The 23,188-nt window shown below is 50.1% G+C and overlaps 1 protein-coding gene across 1 annotated transcript in view; it reads right to left on the reverse strand.

The window, feature by feature from the left end:
• Positions 1–6,129: 6,129 nt before the first annotated feature.
• The window catches only part of P3H2 (prolyl 3-hydroxylase 2), a 62,038-nt gene continuing 44,979 nt past the window's right edge, over positions 6,130–23,188 (reverse strand). The window contains exons 2-15 of the mRNA XM_079315057.1: positions 22,919–23,065; positions 21,804–21,993; positions 18,146–18,277; positions 16,907–17,049; positions 15,441–15,530; positions 14,933–14,973; positions 14,365–14,459; positions 11,567–11,694; positions 10,964–11,059; positions 10,723–10,873; positions 10,108–10,225; positions 9,873–9,948; positions 8,374–8,514; positions 6,130–7,349 (exon numbers count right to left, since the gene is read on the reverse strand). Of these exons, the coding sequence (XP_079171183.1) occupies positions 7,257–7,349; positions 8,374–8,514; positions 9,873–9,948; positions 10,108–10,225; positions 10,723–10,873; positions 10,964–11,059; positions 11,567–11,694; positions 14,365–14,459; positions 14,933–14,973; positions 15,441–15,530; positions 16,907–17,049; positions 18,146–18,277; positions 21,804–21,993; positions 22,919–23,065 (1,641 nt within the window). The 3' untranslated portion in view covers positions 6,130–7,256. The remainder of the gene's footprint in view (positions 7,350–8,373; positions 8,515–9,872; positions 9,949–10,107; positions 10,226–10,722; positions 10,874–10,963; positions 11,060–11,566; positions 11,695–14,364; positions 14,460–14,932; positions 14,974–15,440; positions 15,531–16,906; positions 17,050–18,145; positions 18,278–21,803; positions 21,994–22,918; positions 23,066–23,188) is intronic.

Genomic DNA, 23,188 nt, shown 5'->3' on the forward strand with positions numbered 1-23,188 from the left:
AAATAAAACAATCCCAGAGCTGGCACCACAGGAGCAGTGAATGCCAGCTCCCAGCCTCTCACATGAGGTGTCGAAATTAAAGAAGATTAACAAACAACCCCCAGGTGCCTGGGGGCTGCAAACTGGTTTTAAGATGCTGGTGGGTTGTTTTTTCCCATGTGGTGGTGGGAGCAGCCTCCCCACAATCACCACATGACAGGGAAACTGCCCCCTGTAGCAACTTGGTCACCCCTGGGCTATGGGCACACGTTGATTTGGCTCAGTGGAAAGGGCTGAGTGAGAAATATGTCACCAGAGATGGTTTTCATGCACATCCCAGCTTGGGGCAGTGCAGCCAGTGACAACATGGTGAAGGGGACATCAGGCTCAGCCATCACCTCAGATGTGCCAGTGTTGCAGGGAGCCCTGCAAGGTGCCAAGGTGCCCCAGAGCAGCTGGAGCCTCTGTCCTGGATGGAGGCACTTGGTCCATGCTTATTACAAACCTTTGGCTGTGTAACTAATATGAATCTTTAAAATACAGGTGTGGAGGGGTTTCAGTGGTTTTACAGACAAAAATCCCCTGCTTAGGGCTAGGTACACTCAGAGGTGGCTCTGGGTTTGCCATGAACAGGCCTTGTCATGGATGCTATGAAGATTTTTTCAAAATTTGCCAGGAGATCCACATTCAGGAGATTCAATGGGGTGGATCATAAGAGAGCTTCTATTCCAGCTTTGCTCCTGCCCAGTTACAGCACCTTGAGTAGCTCGGAGATGCTCTGCAGGGCAGTCACACTTCTGCACAGCTTCTGCCACCATGCAGTCAAATCAACCACTCTCATTTCTTGCACTGGGGCTGCCCAAGGCACATTGGTGGTCAAGTGGCCTCTTACCTCACCACTGAGGTGGGACAAGTGTTTAACCTGATGCTCTCAGCTGACATCAGGTGCAGAAGCACTGCAAGAAGTGCAGTGGCACTGGGATATCAGCACCACTCCTGGCACTGCCAGCCAGTCTGATGCAACATTTTACCCCTGAGCTCAGGACCATTGCAACAAGGACCTGTGTGATGGAAGGATGGTTTTTCCAGGTGGTTTTTCCCCCTGTGGCTCAGCTATTGGGCTGGCACACAAGGTTGGGCAGGAGGTTCTTATCAGCTCACCCCATCACAGCAGTGGGTGAGGGTGCCCTGCCATCTCTGCTGCTAATCTCATTACAAATAAAGGAGGAGTAGAAGTTAAATTGAGCTCATATAAATTCCCCCTGCCCTGCCCTTCTCAGCTTCAGGAAATACCTACTAGAATTGCCATTCCTGTTATCCAAACCATCCCTGGAAACAATCATTAGCTGCCTTGCCCCTCTGCCAAGTGTGTCCTCTCCCCAGCCTGCTCTGTTTGCCCACAGGTTCCCCATGGTGCCTGCTCCCTCCAGGGCACACCCTGCAAGTTTCTGCACTTGTGCTCTGCCACCAGAGCCCCCCACGCTGTTGGACCCCCTCCCCTGATGTTCAGGGCTGCTTTCAACCACAAACAAGGTGAGGATGGCCAGGCAGCTCTCTGAGTCACCTGTTTTGCTTTCTCAAGTTCCTCTAGTGTACTGCACTTATATTTGGTAGGGCTGGATGCTGGCCAGGAGGTTGCGACGTGCTGACATTTATGATTTTTTTTTTTTTCCCTGCATAACAAAAGTTTTGCTAAATGAGAAGGAAACAACCTCAGTGCCAGCTTTCACCATGTGTTCAAAACAAGATAAAAGCAATTCTGGGCTGGCCATGGTATCCTCTAGAACTGTGGAGACAGCAGTTTCCACTGGGGAGATGGTCAGGTGGCCCACACGTGCTCCTGGAGGATACTGGGGAGCTCTGCTGCTCTCAGTGATATCCATTGGACCTGTCCATGGGGAGCCCCAGCCCCAAGGGAAGGCAGGGCTGTGCCTGGGGTGAGCAGAGTGCAGGATCTGGCTGTGCCTGGGGTGACCAGCAGTGAAGGATCTGGCTGTGCCTGGGGTGAGCACAGTGTAGGATCTGGCTGTGCCTGGGGTGAGCAGAGTGCAGGATCTGGCTGTGCCTGGGGTGAGCACAGTGCAGGATCTGGCTGTGCCTGGGGTGACCAGCAGTGAAGGATCTGGCTGTGCCTGGGGTGAGCACAGTGTAGGATCTGGCTGTGCCTGGGGTGAGCAGAGTGCAGGATCTGGCTGTGCCTGGGGTGAGCAGAGTGCAGGATCTGGCTGTGCCTGGGGTGAGCACAGTGTAGGATCTGGCTGTGCCTGGGGTGAGCAGAGTGCAGGATCTGGCTGTGCCTGGGGTGACCAGCAGTGAAGGATCTGGCTGTGCCTGGGGTGAGCAGAGTGCAGGATCTGGCTGTGCCTGGGGTGAGCACAGTGCAGGATCTGGCTGTGCCTGGGGTGAGCAGAGTGCAGGATCTGGCTGTGCCTGGGGTGAGCACAGTGCAGGATCTGGCTGTGCCTGGGGTGAGCACAGTGCAGGATCTGGCTGTGCCTGGCTGCTCTCCTTTGGTTCTGGTGCTGTCACTGGTACCAAGGCATCTCATCCAGTGCTGGGGTGGAAATGGAGTGGTGGGAGGAGAAGCCCACATGAATATGGGCCCATCCACACATGGGGAAGAGCACAGTGCCTTGGAACCTGACCAGGGTCATACCCCAAAGCACAGACAAGCAGGAACACCTCCCCCAGGAAAAGGTGCTCTTACAATGGGGTGTGGACATAAGGAGCAGTTATGGAAACAAAAGACATACATACTTCTTTCCTCTTTTAATATAGTTCTTCCCCAAAGCAGGACTAGCCCATTTTTATCTCACTGCCAGCTGTTTTGTTCTTTTTTCCCCCAGGCTGGGCAAGGGTGTGGACAGGAGGAAACAATTTTTTTTTTTTTTTAATGACAGTTTTTCATGGGAAGATATTCAGCTGCCTGTGAGTGCTCAGCTTGGCTCTGCCCAGGTATAAGAAGGAAGGATGAGCAAAAAGAAGGAAGGCTCAGTGCAAACTCCATCTCCTTGCTTTGCCCACTCTTTTACCTGGCAAAGTTCAAATACACCATATTTTATACCTTTACCATGGCTTAGCTTGGAATAATGGGGATTAGTCATCATCCAGTGCAGTTGTTGGAGACTCACAGTTCACATGGCCCTAAGTCTCCACAAGAACATTGGCAAGGTTAATTTGCTTAAAATTAATGCCTCAGAAAGTCTCTCAGGCTAATGCCTATGGAATGTCCAGGTTCTTTTAGACTGTAGCCACTGGACATAAAGAGTTTTAGGTATTTCAGCCTTGATTATAGATTCAGGTACTTGTAAGTAGCCACAAATCTTATTTTCAGGTGAGGTTTCAGGGGTGAGCTTTTGGCTGGAGAAAATCTTGCAGCAGCCACCCAGAGTAAGGCATTTACAGTCCAAGGGGGCTCAGGCTTTCTGCTGGCCTCTCCTGGAGGTTCTTTACTTACACAAGGTGTTTTCCAAGCTCCTACCCTCTGTATGAGGCATCAGGTGCCCTGTTGGGCTGCCATGATCCTGCTAGCCATTGCTCCCAAGCCTTGCTGCTTTTGCTGCCAGTGGTTCTTCAGACTGTTGCTGTATCCCTGACTGCAAAGTGCAATCTTGTCCTTAATGAAGACATCACTTCATGAAATATGATGGACTTCCCATTGCCTGTGGCACAGAGCAGGCTGCCCCATTCCCCCACAGCCTGCAGCAGCTTTGTGCAAGGGGTGAGTGAGCTTGGCTTGGCCCACTTGGACATGAAAGCAAAACAAATCTCCTTGGTAGTAAAGGTCCCCTGGCATGGAGTAACAGCATGTAGGCTTCATTTTCAAAACCACATCCACACACAGAGAACCTCCCCAATTGTTGTTTTAAATCCTTCTAAATTCCATTATGTTTCCTTTATGGGTAGGTTGTTTTTCTCTTCGTTGATTGCCATAAATCAGCTCTGCTAATCCCATTCCACATATATTATTATGGAGGGCACAGCAGAGTGAACAAGGAACTAAGGCATAATTCAACCACCTCCATCTCCAAAAGGGGAATGTGCAACACATGGCCAACACCTGAGCGGGCTGTGCTTCCCTTTGGTGGGCAGCCTTGGCTGGAGGAGCTGGGAGCTGGCCTGGGAGCCATGAAGTGTGCTCTGAAATGCACATCAGCTTTGTGCCCAGTGCTGTGGCTGCAGGCACTGCCTCCCTGGGCAGCTGCCTCAGGATGGGGCTTTAGGAAGCAGCAATTACCTGACTGGCAGGTCAGGAGAGGAATGACAGCATGAACCAAAGCAGGAGAAAACACAAGTGTAAGTGCACCAGGGGTGTCCCTGGGGCATATTTGACCAAGGAGGAGTGCATACATTCAGTATTGTTGTCAGCCTTCCTTTTGCAGGGATGCAGGTGCCCTGCAGGCTCTCTGGATGTGACCCTGACAGCTCTGGCAGATGCTAGGCCCCTACATCAAATCCAAGAGTTAAAATTAATTTCTCAGTCCAAGACACCTTGGTGGAAACCCATCCCACTTGGATACAACAGATGCAAAAACCTACTTTGTGTTTTTGTGCATACCCAAGAGTTCTGTGCCTTGCTCCTGTGAGGCTACAGAGTGCCACTACACTTGGCACCCACCTCTGCTCTGCAGCAGGAATACAAATCCACTCCTGAGCTCGACTTTGCCAGCGCAAAGAGCTGGAGAAACAAACAGGAAAAGTGCCTTTGACTCACTGCATGCCCATTTCCAGGCTGCCAGCAGGTCTGACTGGCAGAGCAGCAGGGTGAAGGGCATGGCCCAGCAGCCCAGAGCCTTCTCCCTTCTTGGGGGATGCTTGCAGCAACTCCTGAAATGATGGAGCCCCCCAGGCTGCTCCGTGGCTCTGCTCCAGAGCTGTTCCCCCCGAGGTGGCCCTGGCCATGAACACCCAGCAGTGCCCAGGGGCTGTGACTCCCTCCTGCTCACCAAACCATGGAGCATGGCCATGGTATGGGAGTTTCTGCACAGCTGGGTACAGAGTGAGGCAGATGGACAGACAGCCCAATCACACACACACAGCCCACCCTCCTCCAGCATGGACAGGGGGCTGTGCTCTAAGGGCTAAGGCAGGAACACCCAAGGCACAGGTACGATCATGAAGCAGACCCCAAATTCCCTGGTCTCTCCTAATTTTTGAAGGAGAGACAACAACAAGACTGAAGAAAGACCAAGACAGGCCCAGATGTATTTAGTTTATTTTCCCTGGATTTAGACACAGCAACAAAAACACCATGGCCTGTGCCAGCCCCTGCAGGTCCTGGAGGGGAAGCAGCAGGTGGGACCTGGCAGGGCTGGGGCTGCAGCAAGGAGCAGCTCTGCAGGATGCACCTGGCTGTAGGGGATGGCAGCACAGACACACACATGTGGAAGGTGCAGCATGCAGAGTCCAGCCTTGCAGGCAGCAGAGAGGTGCACGTGGAGGGACAATGAAACAGGGGTCAGCTCTCCAAACTGAGCAGCTGCCCTCCCCTTCTTCTCCCCAGCTTTTCCTCTGGCTTTGAAAAGGGAGATGGAGTTAAGTAGTTAGAGAAGAGGCACTTAAGCAGGGAAGGCTTTTCAAAGGCAGAGACCTGTGGGCAGCTCCTTGGGGAGCCAACTTGATGAATCTTTTCAACAATCTATGAGGAACGCAGATAACAACAAAGGAATAAGCAATACTGGTGGCTTAAAAATGCTCAGAGCCTTTTCCTCTGCAGATGCAGCATTGGAGGAGGTGCAGCAAATGACTCTTCCAGCATTTTCTGGATGCTAATAGTTCCCTCTTGACAGTTCTTTTTCCACAGAGTTTCCCTTATCTTCCCCAGGACCAGCTTTTGAGGTTTCTACAGGACAATCCTTGTCTGCAGCCTTTGCAGACAGTGACTGGATGGGAAGAGGGGGCTTCTGAGCCTGGGATAGGCACAAGCTACAGGAGCAAAGAGAAAAGACAATTCTCTATTGCAGATTTTAAGTCCTGGGAATGCCAAAACTGGCACAGGGGAGCAGAAAAGGACTGATGAAAAAGCCAATGCAGCAGGGAGCTGAGCAAAGCAGCTGAAGGATGTGAACTCCAGCAAAGGTCCCTGCAGTGTTTTCTGGATAGACTGCAGCCTTGCAGGAATTTCAACAGTGAAGATTGCTAAAACCTGCCTTTTAGGAACTGTGTTCCAGCAGCAGAAGCAGCTGTTGGGTCAAAATAAAAGCTGTCCTTATGTCTGGGACAGCAATTCTGTGCCTGTTCTGATTGAGACAGGGGCTGCTCTGATCTCACACAGGACAAAATTTAATTTGGGGAGGAATGACTTGCTGGCTTAGCAGCAGTTACTTGACTACTTACTTTCACTGCAACATCTGAGGCAGGATCAGAACTACTCTGAGCAAATAGATACTGTCACACCATGAACATCTGCTGCTCCTGCACTGCCAGGAGGGGAGGATGCAGCCAGGACATCCAGAGAACAGGGCTGCACCATGACCATCCAACACCATGGCACTGAAACTGCCTCAGCTGCTTTCCAACAGGGACCCAGAAATTACAAACTTTGGGTTCTAGCAGCAGACTGGGCTGGAAGCTCAAAGAAAGCAGAGTGAAGCAGCATCCTTCATCTTCCCAGGCCAGCAGCAAGCAAAGGGACTGAACAAGAGTGCCAGACCCTATTTCACCAGAGTCAGCTGCAGATCACATCCCTTCATGCCTGTGCACAGCTTGTGCCCCTGCTCAGCAGCTGATTTCCAAAAGCTCTGGTCAGAATTAATTCCCAAACACCATCTTTGCATGGCTGCAGAGATGTCTCCACTTTGCTAGGACTTGGGTTTTCCTTTGGTTTTTTTCTCCTAAAAGGCATATTTCAAATGGTGAGGGACTGTATAACTCCAGTTTTTGTGTTCCAGTTTCCCCTGGCAGGAAGCAGGACCAGGAAGACTGGTGCATTAGGACACCTGAGACTTTTCTCCAGCACATGCTAAAGAGAAGCAGCTATTTTTGATTGAGAAATAAAGAAAATAGGTTTTCTAATGGGGTAGAGTGGGCCTGAATGAGTCCTGAGAACTGCTAGAGAAAAACAGGGAATTCTGGAAGCAGTCAGCCCCACCAGGAGATGCTGGCACAGGGATGAGGGTTCCAGCAAAAGCCGTGCTAAACACAGAAAAGAAATTCCTGAAACTCCACAATCATATTAACCTGTTAATTTATACAGCATCTCTGTACAAAAATAGAAGGGTTCTAATAAGATTAACAATATTAAATAAATATTTAATAGAAAAAGTCTTTGGCCTAGTTCATAGCTCATCCTTTGGGTTGATGTTCATTTCACTGGGTCCTAGATGCTCCTGGTCCAACATTGCAATCACTTCATCAGCCTGGATCCGCTCCTGCAAGAAGGGAAGGGAAGAAATGGTGACAGCAGAGCTCCAGTGCCTGCTCCAGCTAATGCAGTGAGCCTCAGGCTGCTGGGAGGAAGAATTTTACCCCAGACCCAGCAGCATAGGTCAGAGGATGGGGAAGAGCCTGGGACTCCAGCTGGGGATTTCTGGGCAAAATTAATCCAATCCCTTTCTACCTCAATACGTGACTCCCTCCCCCCTGCAGGGCTGCAGTGGCTGGGGCAGAGCTGATGTTCTCTAATTCCCTTTTAACACTCCACTAGCAGCCATAGCACACTCTGCTCCTGTCCCCTCTGCTTGCTGTTGATTTCCAGCCCATGGCTCATCTCCTACCATACAGGCACCAAGCCTGGAGGAATTTCTGCTAGTGCAAAAAAACTGACAGACATTGAAGTACATAAGCTTTTCCTCAAACCTTGCAGCCCATCTCCATCACAAGGCAAAGGAATGAGGGTTTGGCATTCTCCCTTCAGTTAATTTTGCTTGGTCTGGTATCTTTTATTTTTACAGACCAGAATTGCTACCAAAGGGAGGCAGGGAATGGTACAGCAGCTTTTTAAAACAGAATGTGGAGGGTGCCTGGTGAAAGGCATCACAGCCCAGTTCTTCCAAGGCATCTTGGGTGCTCAGAGCCATGGAGTTCAGGTTGCTGAACCGCCTTTGAGAGGTCTTAGCAGCAGGGCTCAGCACAGCACTCTGAGCTGCATGGCTCTGGAGGAGCTCCCCATCCACCAGACTGCTGCCACTAGGTGTCAGAAACGGCCAGCCCAGCCCTGCACAGAGCCCTTCCACATCCCACTCAGCACCCCAGCCCAGCACAGAGTCCCATGGGTGCCCAGGACCAGCACTGGCAGGAAAAACCTGTCCTGGGGCCACCAGCTCATACCATGGGAGTGCTGCTGGGGGTGTAATGGGAGGAATACAGATGTACTGGGACTGGGGAAAACAAGCTGGTCCTGGTTCCTGTGGATGCTGGGTTTGCCCCAGCTCCCTCCCACGAGGCTGGACTCACCAGCTCTCTGTAGAGAGGGTCCAAGGTGAACCAGAGCGCCACGGCGCAGCGCTGGCCCTTGGTCACCGCCTTCACCCCGTGCGGGTTCTCGCCGCCCGACGAGAAGCTGATCATCCTGCCACACTTGGGCTTGATGGAGGCCTGCAGGAGACAGCACAGTGGGCTGGCAGGCTGCACACACTGCCCCTGCCTGGGCTCACCGTGGGCCAGGGCTTGGGAACTCCCTGGGCATCCCTGTGCACCGCCCCAGGACATGGTGAGCTGCGCTGGGGACAGGCACAGCTCTGGGCAGGGCTGGCAGAAGGTGTGGGGGAAAGAGGGGGGGGGTGCAGCTTGCTCCTGCTATGTAGACATTGTGCAGAAAGAGCATAATGGCATGGACTCTCTGCAAAGCCTACAGGTGACCACCTAGAGCAAAATGCAGCTATGGCAAAACCCCAGGGAGGTCCAGGGTAAGCCTGGCATGGCTGTGAAAAGCTCCCTCCCTCCCTCCCTCCCTCCCTCCCTCCCTCCCTCCCTCCCTCCCTCCCTCCCTCCCTCCCTCCCTCCCTCCCTCCCTCCCTCCCTTCCTTCCTTCCTTCCTTCCTTCCTGCCTTCCTTCCTGCCTTCCTTCCTTCCTTCCTGCCTTCCTTCCTGCCTTCCTTCCTGCCTTCCTTCCTGCCTTCCTTCCTTCCTTCCTTCCTCCCTTCCTTCCTTCCTTCCTTCCTTCCTTCCTTCCTTCCTTCCTTCCTTCCTTCCTTCCTTCCTTCCTTCCTTCCTTCCTTCCTTCCTTCCTTCCTTCCTTCCTTCCTTCCTTCCTTCCTTCCTTCCTTCCTTCCTTCCTTCCTTCCTCCCTTCCTCCCTTCCTCCCTTCCTCCCTTCCTCCCTTCCTCCCTTCCTCCCTTCCTCCCTTCCTTCCCTCCCTAACTTCCTTCCTTCCCTACCTCCCTCCCTCCCTCCCCTTTCTTCTCTTGGCAGAGTCCACAAGAGTCCTGCAGGACTTCAGGAGCAAAGGTGCCAACCAAATCAACCCACAAGCACTAAAGCAGACACAATCTACCCTCCAGCTTCTCCAGAGACCCCAGCATGGTGCCCAGACCTCTGTCCAACCACAGAGTGGCTGCCCAGCTTCCTTAATGGCCCCAAACAGGTGAGGGCTCGTGCCTGAGCCATGTCCCTCTCAGGGTCTGATGTCCACCACTGTGACCCACACTGGAACAAGAGACCTGGATCAGGCATCTGTATGGAGACACCAGCTCATGTCTGACTATGAGATGGGGTGGCAGCTCAGCAGTCCTCCAGGCAGGGATAGCTACCAGCCATGCCTCTGTCTGCACTGGGGTGGGATGAACCCCTAATCAGCAGCTTTACTGCTTGGCACGGTCTCTAGGGAGGGAGCAGATGGTCTGTGCACCTCTGCAGGTTGTTTGCAAGGTAGGAGCCCCAGGCTGCCCAGGGAAGCCCAGAGCCCTGAGCATGGACTGCTGAGGAACAGCTTCTGGCCCACAGCACCAACTCACTGTCACAGTTTTGGCATCCATCTCAGTGAAAATGAACTCGCCACCTTCAAAATCTGCATTCATGTACAGGAGGGCACTGGGGAAGGAAGAGGGAAACCCCAGTTAGGGGAGCACTGGGGAGGTCTCAAGGCTGACCCCCACCTCCTGGACAGATCCCACATGGCTCCACTAACACCCACATGGGTGGGGACAGCCAGAGGGGGAGAAGCCCCCAGGGAGATTCCTTCCTCCCTACCTGTAATCCCTAAAGGTGTAGGCAGGAGGCTCCTTCCAGCACTCGTTGGCCTCAGGGTCCAAGAGGCAGTTGTCAGCATGGATGGGATGGCTCAGATCATTCCTTCGCTCCTGCTGGCCTAGGCAGGACCATGTGGAGGAAGGGGGAACGAGAAGGGATGGATGAAATGGAGATGCCATGCTCTGTGGGGTCTCATTATGGGGTGGAGACTACCCTGACCCCACTCCAGGTGGTGGTGGTTCACAGGTGAGAGGGGGAAAGGAATGGCTGAGGAGAAAAGGCAACATCTGAGGACTCAGACCTGCACAGCTCTGCCTGTTCCTGACTGCAGGAAAGCGAGATGGAGAACTGGGGCTGGGGTGGAAAGGAGAATGGACAGACAAGAGGAGCCAAGAGAAAAGGGATGAGAAAATAGGAAGAGCTGGAGATATGAAAACCAAGAGTCATCCCAGAATTGTTTTTGTTTGGAGATAGCAGTGCCCCCTTTTTGCTGCTGTGTAATGCTGACTTTCCCCAGCCCTTGGCCACCTTTTAAGCATTAGAACACCCCCCTCCTCATACGCCCCATGGAGGGCTGAAGGCTCCCAGCCTGCTGGCCCCTGCAGCCCTGCTCACCGCTCAGGGCTGTGCGGCACACCAGGTGTGTGTAGGAGAAGTAGAGCGTGGAGTTGAGCAGGAAGTAGGACTGGACGATCCTGCGAGCCTTCTCACTGATGTCATAGAACAGCCGGGCACTCTGCAGGGGCACACGGCCCTCGTAGCCATACTGGCAAGGAGAAGGGACAAGAGGGGTCAGTGCAGATGCAGACTGGGAGGGAGGGCACGGGACAGGGCGAGGAGGAGGAGGCAGCTGTACCTTGAGGGCTTTGAGGACCGTGGCTCCTTCGAATCTCTCATTCGGAGTGTGGGGGGAGGTTTTGCCCCTGTAACCATCTCCAGCCAACATGATCCCCTGGAAGACATGAGTGCAGATGAGGAGTGAACTGGTTTGTCAGGAGAGAGGGATCTGCAGTGCAAGTACATGGCACCATCTTCACCAGATCACCCAGGGCTGCATTCACTGGGCCAGGTGAGTTGTGGTGGAAAGGTGCAGCAGCTCTCTGTGAACAGATGCTGGATATCAACCACCCACCTCCTCACTGAGGGTGTTCAGGCACCTTCAGTCCCTTCCCAAGCTCAGTTAATGGTGATGAGAATGTTCAGATGGATGAGCAAACTTTGGGGTTGTTATAACACAGAGAATATCTCTCTCTGCACAGGCTCTGTCCTGCAGCATGCTCATAAGGACAGCCCAGGATGGAGCAGCTATGTCCCCTGCTGCAGTTAAGGGTGTGCACTGGGGACAGGCATCCAGCTGCTCTCCACAGGCACCCTGCCATCAGCTGTAACACTCAGCAGCTCTCCAGAGGCTGATCACACACTGAGCTGTGACACCAGCCCAGGGCCACTGCCCACTCACACTGGCCACCCTGTGCAGCTCCCGGCACTGCTCCTCCGAGATGACGTTGTCCAGCAGCACTCGCTGGGTGCCATTCAGCTGCTGAGAGTTGTAGACAAACTTCACATCGCTGTAGAGAAGAGGGCCCCCTGAGGAGAGACACAAAACCATCCTGCTGAACATGCCCTGGCCTTGTTGATGTCTTGTACAGTGGCTGGAGGCCAGCTGGAGTCCCCCAGGTGTGCTGACAGGCAAAGAGCTCCACAGCAGAGAGCAGAGTCTGGCCTGCCATCAGTAACAGAAGAAACAGAAGCAATGGGAACACAAGGAGATGAAATCAATGTGCTGCAGGAGCATCAGCATCTTCTACCTTCTCAACAGCTACCTTGCAAATGCAGGGACCAGCCTGGAAACACCAAACCCCAGAGGTACACAGGGAGAGAAAGGGACAGTGGCTAACTGGGCTCTCCAGCCCAGCTGTCAACACCAGTGTAGGTTCCCATTGCATTTGTGCTGTGTGGATGCTGCTGGCTTGGCAGGCAAAGCCACTCTCTGCAGCTGTCATCAGTGTTTTTTGTGTTCTATACACAGAGAAAACCTCCCATGGTGCTGAGCTTGCAGCAAGCATTGCTCTCCTGCAAGAAGGAGGGCAGGGAGTGGGTGAGCCAGAAGACTCTGAGGATAAATCTCTGAGGCACAGGAGCTGCCATGGCTGTCCCTGCCATCCCCACATCCAGCTGCCTCTCTCTGTCTGCAATCCTTTTATGAGAGATTTCAAAACATCCCCAACAAACCTGACTGATCAAAAAACTAGAGCAAGGCCCCCTAAACCATCTTTGGAAGCTTCTTCCATGCGTGTCCTCGAACAAAAAAAAAGGAAAAAATGGCAACAATAAAAGCCTAAACCAAATGTTTCTCCAGGAGAAAGATGAAATACATCTAAATTGTGAAGAAAACTCTTTGTTGTCACAGACAGGCAATGAAATAGAGGAAACAGAGCTGCAGAGTTCCTCTCACCATGTGGCACAAGGAAACTTCTCTGTGACAATGCTTTTTAACTTTTTACTTTTCCTGTCTATTGAGTCCAAACTGTGTTCTTGGCAGGTCTCCTTGGCCTATGGAAGACACATAAACCCCACAGAGCCCTGTCATTAGCCCACAGCTTCATTTCTGCAGAGTTAGGTTTCTTGGAAACAGAAAAGATGGGATGTTTTTGGTGTTCAGTGTGCAGATTTTGTTGCTCGATAACCACACTTATTGCAAATGCAGCTGGATCAGAATCAGAATTCTCAACTCCAAACTCCTGGCAGGCTCCAACACAGGGCTGAGTTTTCCAGCTCAGATTTGTTCTTCCCCAGCCACAGGCACATGAGGGGTGAACGTGGAAGGCAACACTCAAGACTTCCAATATTTCTTCTTGTTCCTCCCATGGAACTCTGTGCCATGGACACTGAACCCTTGTCCCACACTGACAGTGGGTTCCCACCTGCTTTCCTTGCCTCTGCCTGCTCTAAGCACCAACAGAGAGACAAACCTGTTTCCTGTGTCTGTGCTCTGTGAAAAACACCCCAAAGAAACTGAGGAATTCTTTGGATTTTTGGGAGTGAAAGAATTGGCAGAAAGGAGGAAGGGGGGAAGGGCAGAAGAACAGAAGAGTACAAAATTAAAATAGACTTTTCTCTTTCAGCCTTTTCTTTTTCTAAGTAAGAAGACAGAAAGGAAAAAAGCGACAACAGAGAAAGGCAGCAACTGGATGGACAAAAATCCCATTTTCTTTTTGATGGTTTCAGTTTTCTTCATAAACAAAAACATTCTGCAAGCAAACCAGAATAAGAGCATAAAAAGGAATAAAAACAGAAAGAAGGACTCTGAAATTACTTGGTTATAAACAGCAAAGAGGCCAACAAATATAATTCAACCAGTTCTTGGGTTAAGCAAGATCTTTGGTATCTTCCTGTGGTATGTGCCTATTTTATGTACAGCTAGAGAAGGGATAACAACACTCTAAACACAACACTGACCAGCTGGACACAACTTGGGCTTGGGAAAGCTGTGAAATTCCTCCAGAAGTGCTACCACCCATTGCATTACAGGGAGGTTTAATTGCCTGCTGCTGTGGAGCTGGCTCACTGGAGACACAAGATACCTCCTGGCTTGAGACCCTGTTGTTTTGCAGAAAGGACTCTGCTTTGGTGCTTGGCTAAAATATTGTTTTTCGAAATTGTTAAGGGGAAAAATCCTGTCTTTAGTAGATGTTATGGTATTTTCTGTGGTTGCTGAAAATGTGCTGAAATCAGTTGAAATGTCTGCTGACAGGCTTATAAACAAGTGATTTCATGTGAGCAAAGACATGAAATCATAAGCTTAGTCTGCAAAGAGAGGTGGGTGCTAGCATGGTGTGACCCAGCACATTTAGCAAAGCATCAGGACAGGCTGCTTCCAGCACCCATCCTTCTGCAGCCTGGACAGCAGGGAACACACTGATCTTAAAGCACCTGCAGGAAAAACTACTGTTTGCTGGTGTCACTCTCCCCATGGTGAGGAAGACCCAGCCTCCCATCTCCACATCTCAGAGTTCTGTACTGAGTAGCTCAGCAGGTGGGAAAAACAAGCCCAAGGGCAGAGCAGTGCACTGGGATCCACAGACCAGAAATGCTGTGGCAGCACTGAAAACTTCTCTGTCTCTTAAACAAAACTTGAACTCCCCTAAAAAGGAGTAGCCCTCATTACTCAGTGGCCAGCCTTTGCAGCCTGAAGTCTCTAGCAATAGGAAGAAGAAGAATCTCCTGATTTTGTTGAACCATCTTTGTCAGCCTTACCCTCCTTCAGCTCTCGATCTGGCTTTGGCATGGGTCTCTTGGTCAGGGACAGCCGGGGCCCATCCTCTGGTTCACTGCTGATACTTGATGGGACACTGAGGAGCAAGAGAGAACAGGAACATCATGACCTTGGCCACGAGTTCTTGGACTTGCACTTTTGCACCCTTTGGAAACTACACAAAATCCCAAGCAAATCAGTACTTTGTGCAAATGCTACAACCATACAAGATGAAGCCCTCACCCTGCCCTGTGGAAAACATTGCTTTTCTGGTAATGAGAGCAACAGGTTCCACCAACAAAGAACAGACACCAATAAATCTGACCAGCACCACTTGCCTCATCCATCAAGTTTCCTCTGGACCGTTTCTGGTTTTGAGGCACCCAGGTAAAATAAGGTTCTTGTGGGAATGTTTGCAATGGTAAGGGGCAAAAAACTGAACCTTGGTGGTGTGGTGGGTGGGTGGGCAGAACCCCTGAGTAGCAGGCTGGTCCCCAGCACGAGCACATCTCCTGGATCCCAGGGATGGTGGGGAATGGTGAGGCTGGAGGTGGGGCAACTGTGGCTCACCTGTGCTCGTCCTGGCGGGTGCCGTACCTGTTCCAGTAGTTCTGAGGGAAAACAGAAAACAAACTTCTTCATTTAACTCTCCAGCCAAAGCCAGGGCATTCCCTGCTCTGCCTGACTCCCAGGAACATCAGCCAGCCTCCCTGCCTCCATCCCACATAACTCTGGGCAATGGCCTGAGGTCATCAGATTGAACATGAGAACCCAAACTGGCACAGTGTGAGTACCTAGGAAGCCCAGCTTGCCCAGGCATCTGTCTCAGCCCACCACCATGGCAGTAAATGAGACTCACACACCATGGCAAGAGAGCTGGATGAGGCTGTACATGCCTCTCCTTCACCCCAGGAACACCTTCTGTGCCTTGCCATCACTATTCTCCTACAGGGAGCAAGCCAGGCCAAGACCCAGCTGTGAGTCACCCAGAGAGGAGTGGGTCCATAGGAGAGGGGCAGGAGGGGCTGCTCCTGGGGCTGCGAGCCCAGAGGGGCTGGGGGCAGCCACGGGGCATTACCGGCTCCGTGTAGGCGTATCCCAGCCCGGCCGCAGCCGCCTGCAGCAGGTGGGACTCCAGCTTGTGGCGCCGCAGCAGCATTCTGGCCTCCTGCAAAGACAAGAAAACACCAGCAGCTGCACGTGGCCAGCTTCTGCAAGGCAGTGGCAATGCACTCTGCTTCGGAGGGCTCTGGTTTTCATGCAATGCTGCACGCTGCTGTGGGGTGAGGGATGCTTGGAGCAACCCCAGGCACAAGGCTGAGCCAATCACAAAAAGTGTTCAGCAACTCATTTAGGAAGCCTGAATCCCCAAAACACATGTCCACAGCTGGCAGAAACTCCTGAGCACCTTGGAGAGCCTCAAAATATCTGGGCAAAAGGCTGGCCAGAGAAATCCCAGCTGCAGAATGGGGCCAAGTTCAGGCTGGTGAGGCAGGGACCCTGGCTGGGCTGTGCCTCAGTTCCCTGCATGGAGCCCATGGCCTGGCCCTGGGATGCACTCAGAGTGCTTGGATGGGGGCCACAAAGCACAGCCAGCTGGAAATTGTCCATCAGAGGACTTCATTTTGAATGAAAAATCGGTAAACAAAACACTGGTATTTCTCCTAGAAAACTATCATGCAAAGCAAAAGTAAATTCATATTTTACAGAAAACTTCAACACACTGTAAATAACTAAATGTTTTTGTCAACTTCAGGAGTATTTTTTCTCAGATTCACTTTGTGAGGAAAAACAATTTTTCTTGTTTTCCATTTTATCATTTTGTTTTTATTCTTTAGTACTTTACCAAATTCCCCTTGATTTGCCTGGAAGTCAAGGAATTCCCAAAGGAATGGAAACACCAGTTCCTGCCAACTCTCACAAGGGGAATGAGCAGGGCTGGGATGGCATGGGAGGAACTTCTCTATGGTGAGGAAGGCAGCCCCAAGGCCACAGATAAAGGCTGCTCAGACTGGAGAGGAAGCCTGTCCTGCTGGGTCATGGAACACACACTGTTTGGTTATTTGACCCCAGCCTAACCCTGTGATAGCAGAGCTACTCCCTGCAGAACAGGCTGAGCCCTGAACTCCAAGCTAAGAGACTTGACATTAATGCTGAGATCCCAACCTCCCCCGGGAAAATATTTTTCAGCCCTCTCTGAAGAGATGCTGCCCTTTGCTTGGTGTTTCATTGCATTGGCTGATCCACATGTTGGCTGGAACACTGGGCAAGAGGAGGTGGTTGGTACTGTTGGTACTGCCCTCCCTGCCCTTGATCAAGCTTTACTAGGCTGAACCCCCATTTAAAGCAGATCCTTCTCCCCCACACCAGTGACTCTGACCTTGCACCCTGAAAATCACCACCTCAGCATCACCAGTCAGCCCAGCACTTCTGCTTCTCTTTTCAAAGTCCCACTGAAGGAAAACTGCCAAGCTGCTTTCATTTCCAGCAGATTCTTTTGCTAAAGCCTCCCAGCAAGAGCTCTGAGGTGTGGCTCACTCTCACCTTTCTGGGTTTGATGGTGGCTGGATCCACTGTACCTTCCAAGAGACCCTCGTAATAACCGGCGTTCTCCAGGACATCCTCATCGTCCGGGTGGAAGAGCAGGTAGGACTTGGCACACTCCAGGGCTTTTGCATAGTCACCAACTGGGGGGCAACACAACAGTGGTCAGGGGGGCACAGGGGGCTCCACAGAGCCCAGGAGGGGACTCTGCAGGGAGGGAAGCACAGCCTGAGCTCCCCATCAGCTGAAGTGGCAGCCCAGCACTTCATAGGGCTCTTTTCATGCTCTTGGTCTCAACCACTCCACAGCAAGGAAACTGAGGCACAGAGACAAGTCTCTTCTGCCATCATGCACAGACCAGATGGTATCCAGACTGATCCAGCTGGATGGGCAGGATGTGGGTACTGCCCAGCATCAAACTGCTTCTCATCTGTGCAGCACCTCTCTGGGCCCAGGGGGTTTTACCCACCACAGCAAACCTCTCACTGGGCAGAGGAAAAAGAAACCTGTAAACCACACATCAACGGGTGCCTCCTGCTTTCTTCTCATTGTGTGGATGAATGAAGAATCTTTATGTTTGAATAGAAATTTTGACCCTTCCACAGTCTGCCCTTTCCAGTAAAGAGTTATTAGCAGAAGCCTGAGACAGCAGATTTCTGCAGATTTCCATTTTCTTTTATGTAACAGAACATAATAAAATATGTTCAGAACCACACAGCTGGCATTATTTTTTAGCACTGTCAACCCCTGACATTTTGCCATGCTGCCAACTCCTTCAACTTTACTGTGAATCTTAAAATATTTGGCAATTGGCAAAAATCGGCATCTTGGGATAAGCTTTAGCTAACTCATATATCTGTTATATATTAATTTAGAAGATGTATCAGTTCATTTCAGAAAATGTGAAACATATAAATCCCAAATCGCAAATGGTATGGATATCAAAACACAAATGAAAGGACCCTTAAAAAGCATGATTTATTTAAAGAATAGCAATGTTTAAGCTACAGGTTGGGCTTTTAAAACCTGACTGATGATCTAAAACACCTCCATGAAACTATTTAACTGTATTTCAGCCAACCTGATGTTTGAAGAGACAATTTCTAATGTTTCTGCTTCTCTTTCAGACCGTGCCTCTGCACCAGTGTGGCGTGGACAGTGGGGGCAGCAGCCTTAGTGCCCCACGGGACAGTTTGGATGGTGGAAGTGCCCAGAGGTGCAGTGGGAGCAGCACAGTACCTCGGTAGTAGGCGAACTGCAGGTAGTCGTAGTGCAGGGGCAGGAAGTTGTCGATGGGCGAGATGCGGCCGGAGCGCGTGGCCAGCTCCCGCACACAGTCGTGTTTGCAGGCCAGCACCTGCAGGTAATGATCTGCCAGGAAACACACACAAGGGGCTCAGCTCTGCTGTCACCCAATACCAGAGGTACAAGGAATGCTTTAACCTGTCCCTATCCTATTGGCAGAGAGCCAAATTCCCCTCCCTGACCCTTTCCTAGAAAACACCGTTACCTGAGATCCTCCTGCTCTTTTGCCCTGGCACCACCATGAAATAAACTACAAACTTTGAGAAAGGCAAGGAGCCTTCTTTGAACCTTTGTTTATCCTATGCAGTGCCTAGCTCCTTCTTAAGAGACTACCACAGTAAATAGCTAGGAGGGAGTTACAGCTTACTGCAGAGCTGGTGCTGGAGCCCGTGAGTCAGGGGTCTCTCTGAAGAATTCAGAGAGAAATCAGAGCGCAGAGATTGAATTAAAGCCTTTGAATAAATTATATTAACCCACTCACATGTAAAGTAGACATTAAAGTAAAAGTAAGTCAGTAATTTTAGAGTGAATTCTAATGCTTTCAGTAAGTAAAAGGTTTCAAGTGCCACAGTAGCAGTAAGTGTTCTAGTAAAAGTTAAAACATACTAATATCTTCAGTAAAAGCTCCAAGCCCACAGTTGTAAACAGTGCTTAAACGTAATAAAGCTATAGTAAAAATATTGCTTACATTTTTCAAATAAAACAAAATAAAGTGTGCTCATAGTTCTATATGTAACCTAGTGTGCTAAAACCCCTAAAATTCTAATAAGTTAAAAAGTAATAGTCCAAGTTTGTGTCTTAGCTTGTTAAAAAAATCCTATATAAAATTATGTATTAAAAAAAGTTGTTCCTTTTAGCCATTGTGGCTTTTAGGAACTTGCTTATTGCCAGCTGCTTTGCCATTACTTTTTGCCATTGCTTGTCTGTGTGCTGTTAAAACTAATGTGCTTTGTAATAAAATGTACTTTGTAATAAATAAACTTTTTAACTATTAGCTGCTTTGCTTATTTAAAAAATTGCCTGACGAAGTAAAAGCCTAAAAAGCTCCAAGGTTTAGTGCCTGTAAAGCACTAGAGGTCCAAAAACCCTCCACATCTGGTGCCCCTGCATTGATGCAGATGCTGAGACTGGGACAGACAGAGCTGTCTGTCTGTCAGCTCCTGAGCTGAGGGATGTGCAACTCACACTGCTTTGCCCTAGTGGGTGAATGTGCACCGAGGGAAAGAGCTCAGGTTCCTCCCCAAAGCCAATCTGACAGAGCTGCAGCTCCAGTTTTACCCCCACTAAGAAACACCTTCCTCCTCCTGTCAACTGCAGAGGGAGCTTGAGCATCTCTTTTGAGTGGCAGGAGCTGCTGCTTCTGCCCAGGGAGGCTGGGGCGTGCAGGGACTGCAGGTGGCAGGTGACACTTCAACCCCAAAAACACACCCACAGGGCAAGCAGAGAGGTGAGGACAAGGTGGCCACATGTGCAGCCACATGAAATCCAGCTCCAGACTCCCTTCCTTCAGCTCATCTGGAATCCTCTCCTTTCCTGCAGCAAGAAAGCTCCTGAGGGCACAGGGAGGTTTAGCTAAGAGGGGCTGGTGCAGATTCCCAGCACGGCCAAGCAAGGCCAGTCCAAAATGTCTGAGGTGCAAATCTGGGCAGCAGAAATGTTTGCTGCTTCTCAAAGATGAGGTATCTCCCAGGGAGTCACAAGCACATGGTAAACATTTGCCATTAACAAAGTCTCTTAATTGGTGGGAGCCCACACTATGGGCGTTGTACCAGCTGTACCATTTCAAAGCCAACACTGACATCTGATTCCATTTTGGAGCCTTTGCTGCAATGTACTTATGAATCTACTTTGCTTGCTCTGTCTCTGCACACCATTAAAAAACTTAGGAAACAAACAGGCTTGAAAATAACCATGTGTTCAGCTACCAAAGCATTTCTTAGTGCTGCCATAAAAACCACCTCAGGAATTTGCGATGAAATCAAGTGGAAACTCAGAACAGTGCTTATGTGCTCCTGACAGGTAGTCTGAGCAGTTATCTGACTTACCCTGCACATCCAGGGTTATTACATTAAGAAAAGCAAGAAGTGAAAGGACATAAATCATATTTGTGTAATTTAAACCTGTTTAAGCATCCTAGATCTGAAATAATCAATCCACCACTGAGAAGCACTGCTTATTCTTGGTAGTGAAAAAAGTGCTCTGGAAATAGGCCTTATAGACTGGAATCAGCTCACTGAAATATATCTGTCCCTGAGGGGAAAAGGTGAGAGTGTTTCAACCCCAAGCAGCAGCACAGCAAATCAGTTTGGGATTGAAAACAGAAATGAGTTTTTAAGAGATTTAAGCTCTCTTTTCTTGGTATATTATGTGTTCCCACTCCCTACTGAAACATCTGGATCTGATGCCTTGGACCAGGGGTGAACTTTGGATTATGCTGTCCTGGAAGGAATCCCCTAGTTTCCAACAGGAAAGCTGTTGCATCACAGATCTTATTTCCCTCCCTCAACTTCCTGTTTCCTGGGGTGCCTGAATGTTCCTGGGGTTTGGGGATGTTATGGCCAGGCACACCTGGGCTTGCTTTGCCACTGAAGCTCTCTTGATGTGGCCCCTGGTGTCCTGGTCAAGGCTCTGATAGCAGGCCTGATCAGCTGATAGCCACACTGGTACCAAGTCAGCCCTTCCAACACTTCTATTTTTTGTATGGGTAAACAAACCCCACCAGGGCAGCTTCCCATCCAGTATTCTGGTGGTTTCTCCTCGTGGTTCTTTCAATTAGATTTCCTGTCTCGACACAAACAGAATTATGCAAACCCAAAGAGCAGTCTGCATCTGAGTGAAGTATTTTCCATACAAGCAGCAAGATTTCAGGGCTTGATGCAACTCCAAGACCCTAAGCAGATAAATAAGATTTCTGTCACCAAACAAACCTTAATTTATTGCTCTTCCTTCCCTTACGACTAATTAAATGTAATCTCATTTCTACTGACAATTAACAGTTTTAATCCTCTCTGGCTCAGAGCCACACATGCAAATCTGAAGATTACACAGCAACATTCAATTCTCTCCAGAGACTTCAGTCAAGATCATAATTAGGTGGGCCTCCACTAATGACAAATCCATCCTTTTGGATGGGGAGAAAATCCATGTTACAAGCTTTTCTGGCAACATTCCTGGCCACTTGGAGCATGGCCAAGAGAACTCTGCTGCTCTCTTCATATGCTCTCAGAAACAAAAAACATAAACAAAAGCCATGTCTAGATTCCAGGGAGGTGTGTGGAACTGTGCAGGGGAAATGGAAGCAGTTTATGATAAAGCACCTGAACTTCCAACTCTAATGCAAAGCTGCAAATACTCTACACATCTGGAAATGCAATTCTTCTAGCCCAGCTTCTCTTCAGGACCCAAATGAGATGTTCTAGTTCACTGCTCTGTCAGTTTGCACTTTCTGGGCTTCCAGGTGCCTCTTGCAGCATTACTCACCAGCAGCAGGGATGGAAGACACTTCAACAAATCCAGCCAAAGGCCCAAACTCAATAATTAAAAACATTTCAGGGCCAAGGGTGAGAACTCTAAAAATGCAAAAAGATCTCACCTGCAATAGCTTCGTAGAGACCAGCCTTGTAATCCAGGTACTCGTGCTCCTCAAATTTCTGCGGCCCCTCGCACATGGTCTGGCAATCCTCATCCTCAGAGTAGTATCCTCCCAGGGCACGCTCCAGCAGCTCAATGGCCAGCTCGTACTCCTCCCTGTCATAGTGCCTCACCCCTGCACTGTAGTCCTCCTGCAGAGCAGGCAGAACACAGACCATCAGCAGGCTGCACTGCCTGGAGCACAGCATCCTGCCCTTGCCACCTGCAGATGCTTCTCAAAAGAAGGCACAAGGGACAGGGACAGGACAATCCTCCCAGATATCTATCAGGTACAACTACCTGCACCAAATCATGTTTAAGCCATCAATGGACTTTTGGACCAGTAGAACCTAATAAACCTACATAAACACTCTTCTGAACTCCTCCATAGTTAGTGAATCCTCAGTGCCACTCCTAGATTATGCACTATATTTTTTTTAAAATCTTTTTTGTTTTGTTTTGTTTTTACCTTCCCACCAAACGACGACACTGAATGTCAAGGGAACAGATTAGACCTGACCTAGGATGATCTTTCTTATAAGGGCCCCTAATGAGCACCTCCATTAATGACATCCAGCAGCCACTCCTGCTCCCTTGAGTCTTGTGAAATTGGGAAGCTGGGGGTGGCCCTTGGGCTTTTGCTTTGGGGAGGTGAAGACAGCTGACACTCTCTTGCCTGCCACTCTGCACCCTCACCCACGTGCAAGCACCCTGCCCAGGTGGGAGAATTCAGGTCAGAAAAAACACACAGGAGCTGAGATCTGTCACAGAGACAACACACAGGAGCTGAGATCTGTCACAGAGGCTGCCATCAAAGCTGTCTGCTGGTGTTTGTTCATAGCCAAGGATGACCTCTCAGAATAGAGGGACCAGGCTGGGGATGTAGCAATCAAAGAGCAGAGTGCCTAGAGAAGGCAGGAGCAGGCTTCCCTTAAGTGAAAATGCTGAAAGGAAGAGTTTGTTTTGCTCCATTGGTAAGAATTTTCCCACTCATAGATTTATCTCTCTTGGCCTCCTAATTCCTCCTTTCCAAACTTCCTGATACTTAAGGTGGGCACCTCTTCAGCTCAGACTCACCATGTGCTGCCTGGCCTCCTGGTCAACCAAGCTGACCTTCCCTGATGTGGTCTTGTAGTTCTCCAGGTCCTGCTGTATCTCCATGTGCTCAGGGTTTGCCATGAAGAAGGTGTGGGCTGCATTTGCTGCTTCCTCCAGCTTGTTCAGCTGTAACAAGGTGAGAAAAACCAAGTGAGACTGGTGATGTAGGAAGATGAACATAGCAGTTCATGCTGCATCCTCTGACATCCTTTTGATACCATTGGATTGGGCAATGATGGGATAATAAAG

Source organism: Erithacus rubecula, assembly GCF_903797595.1.
Source record: "Erithacus rubecula genome assembly, chromosome: 11".
NCBI lineage: Eukaryota > Metazoa > Chordata > Aves > Passeriformes > Muscicapidae > Erithacus > Erithacus rubecula.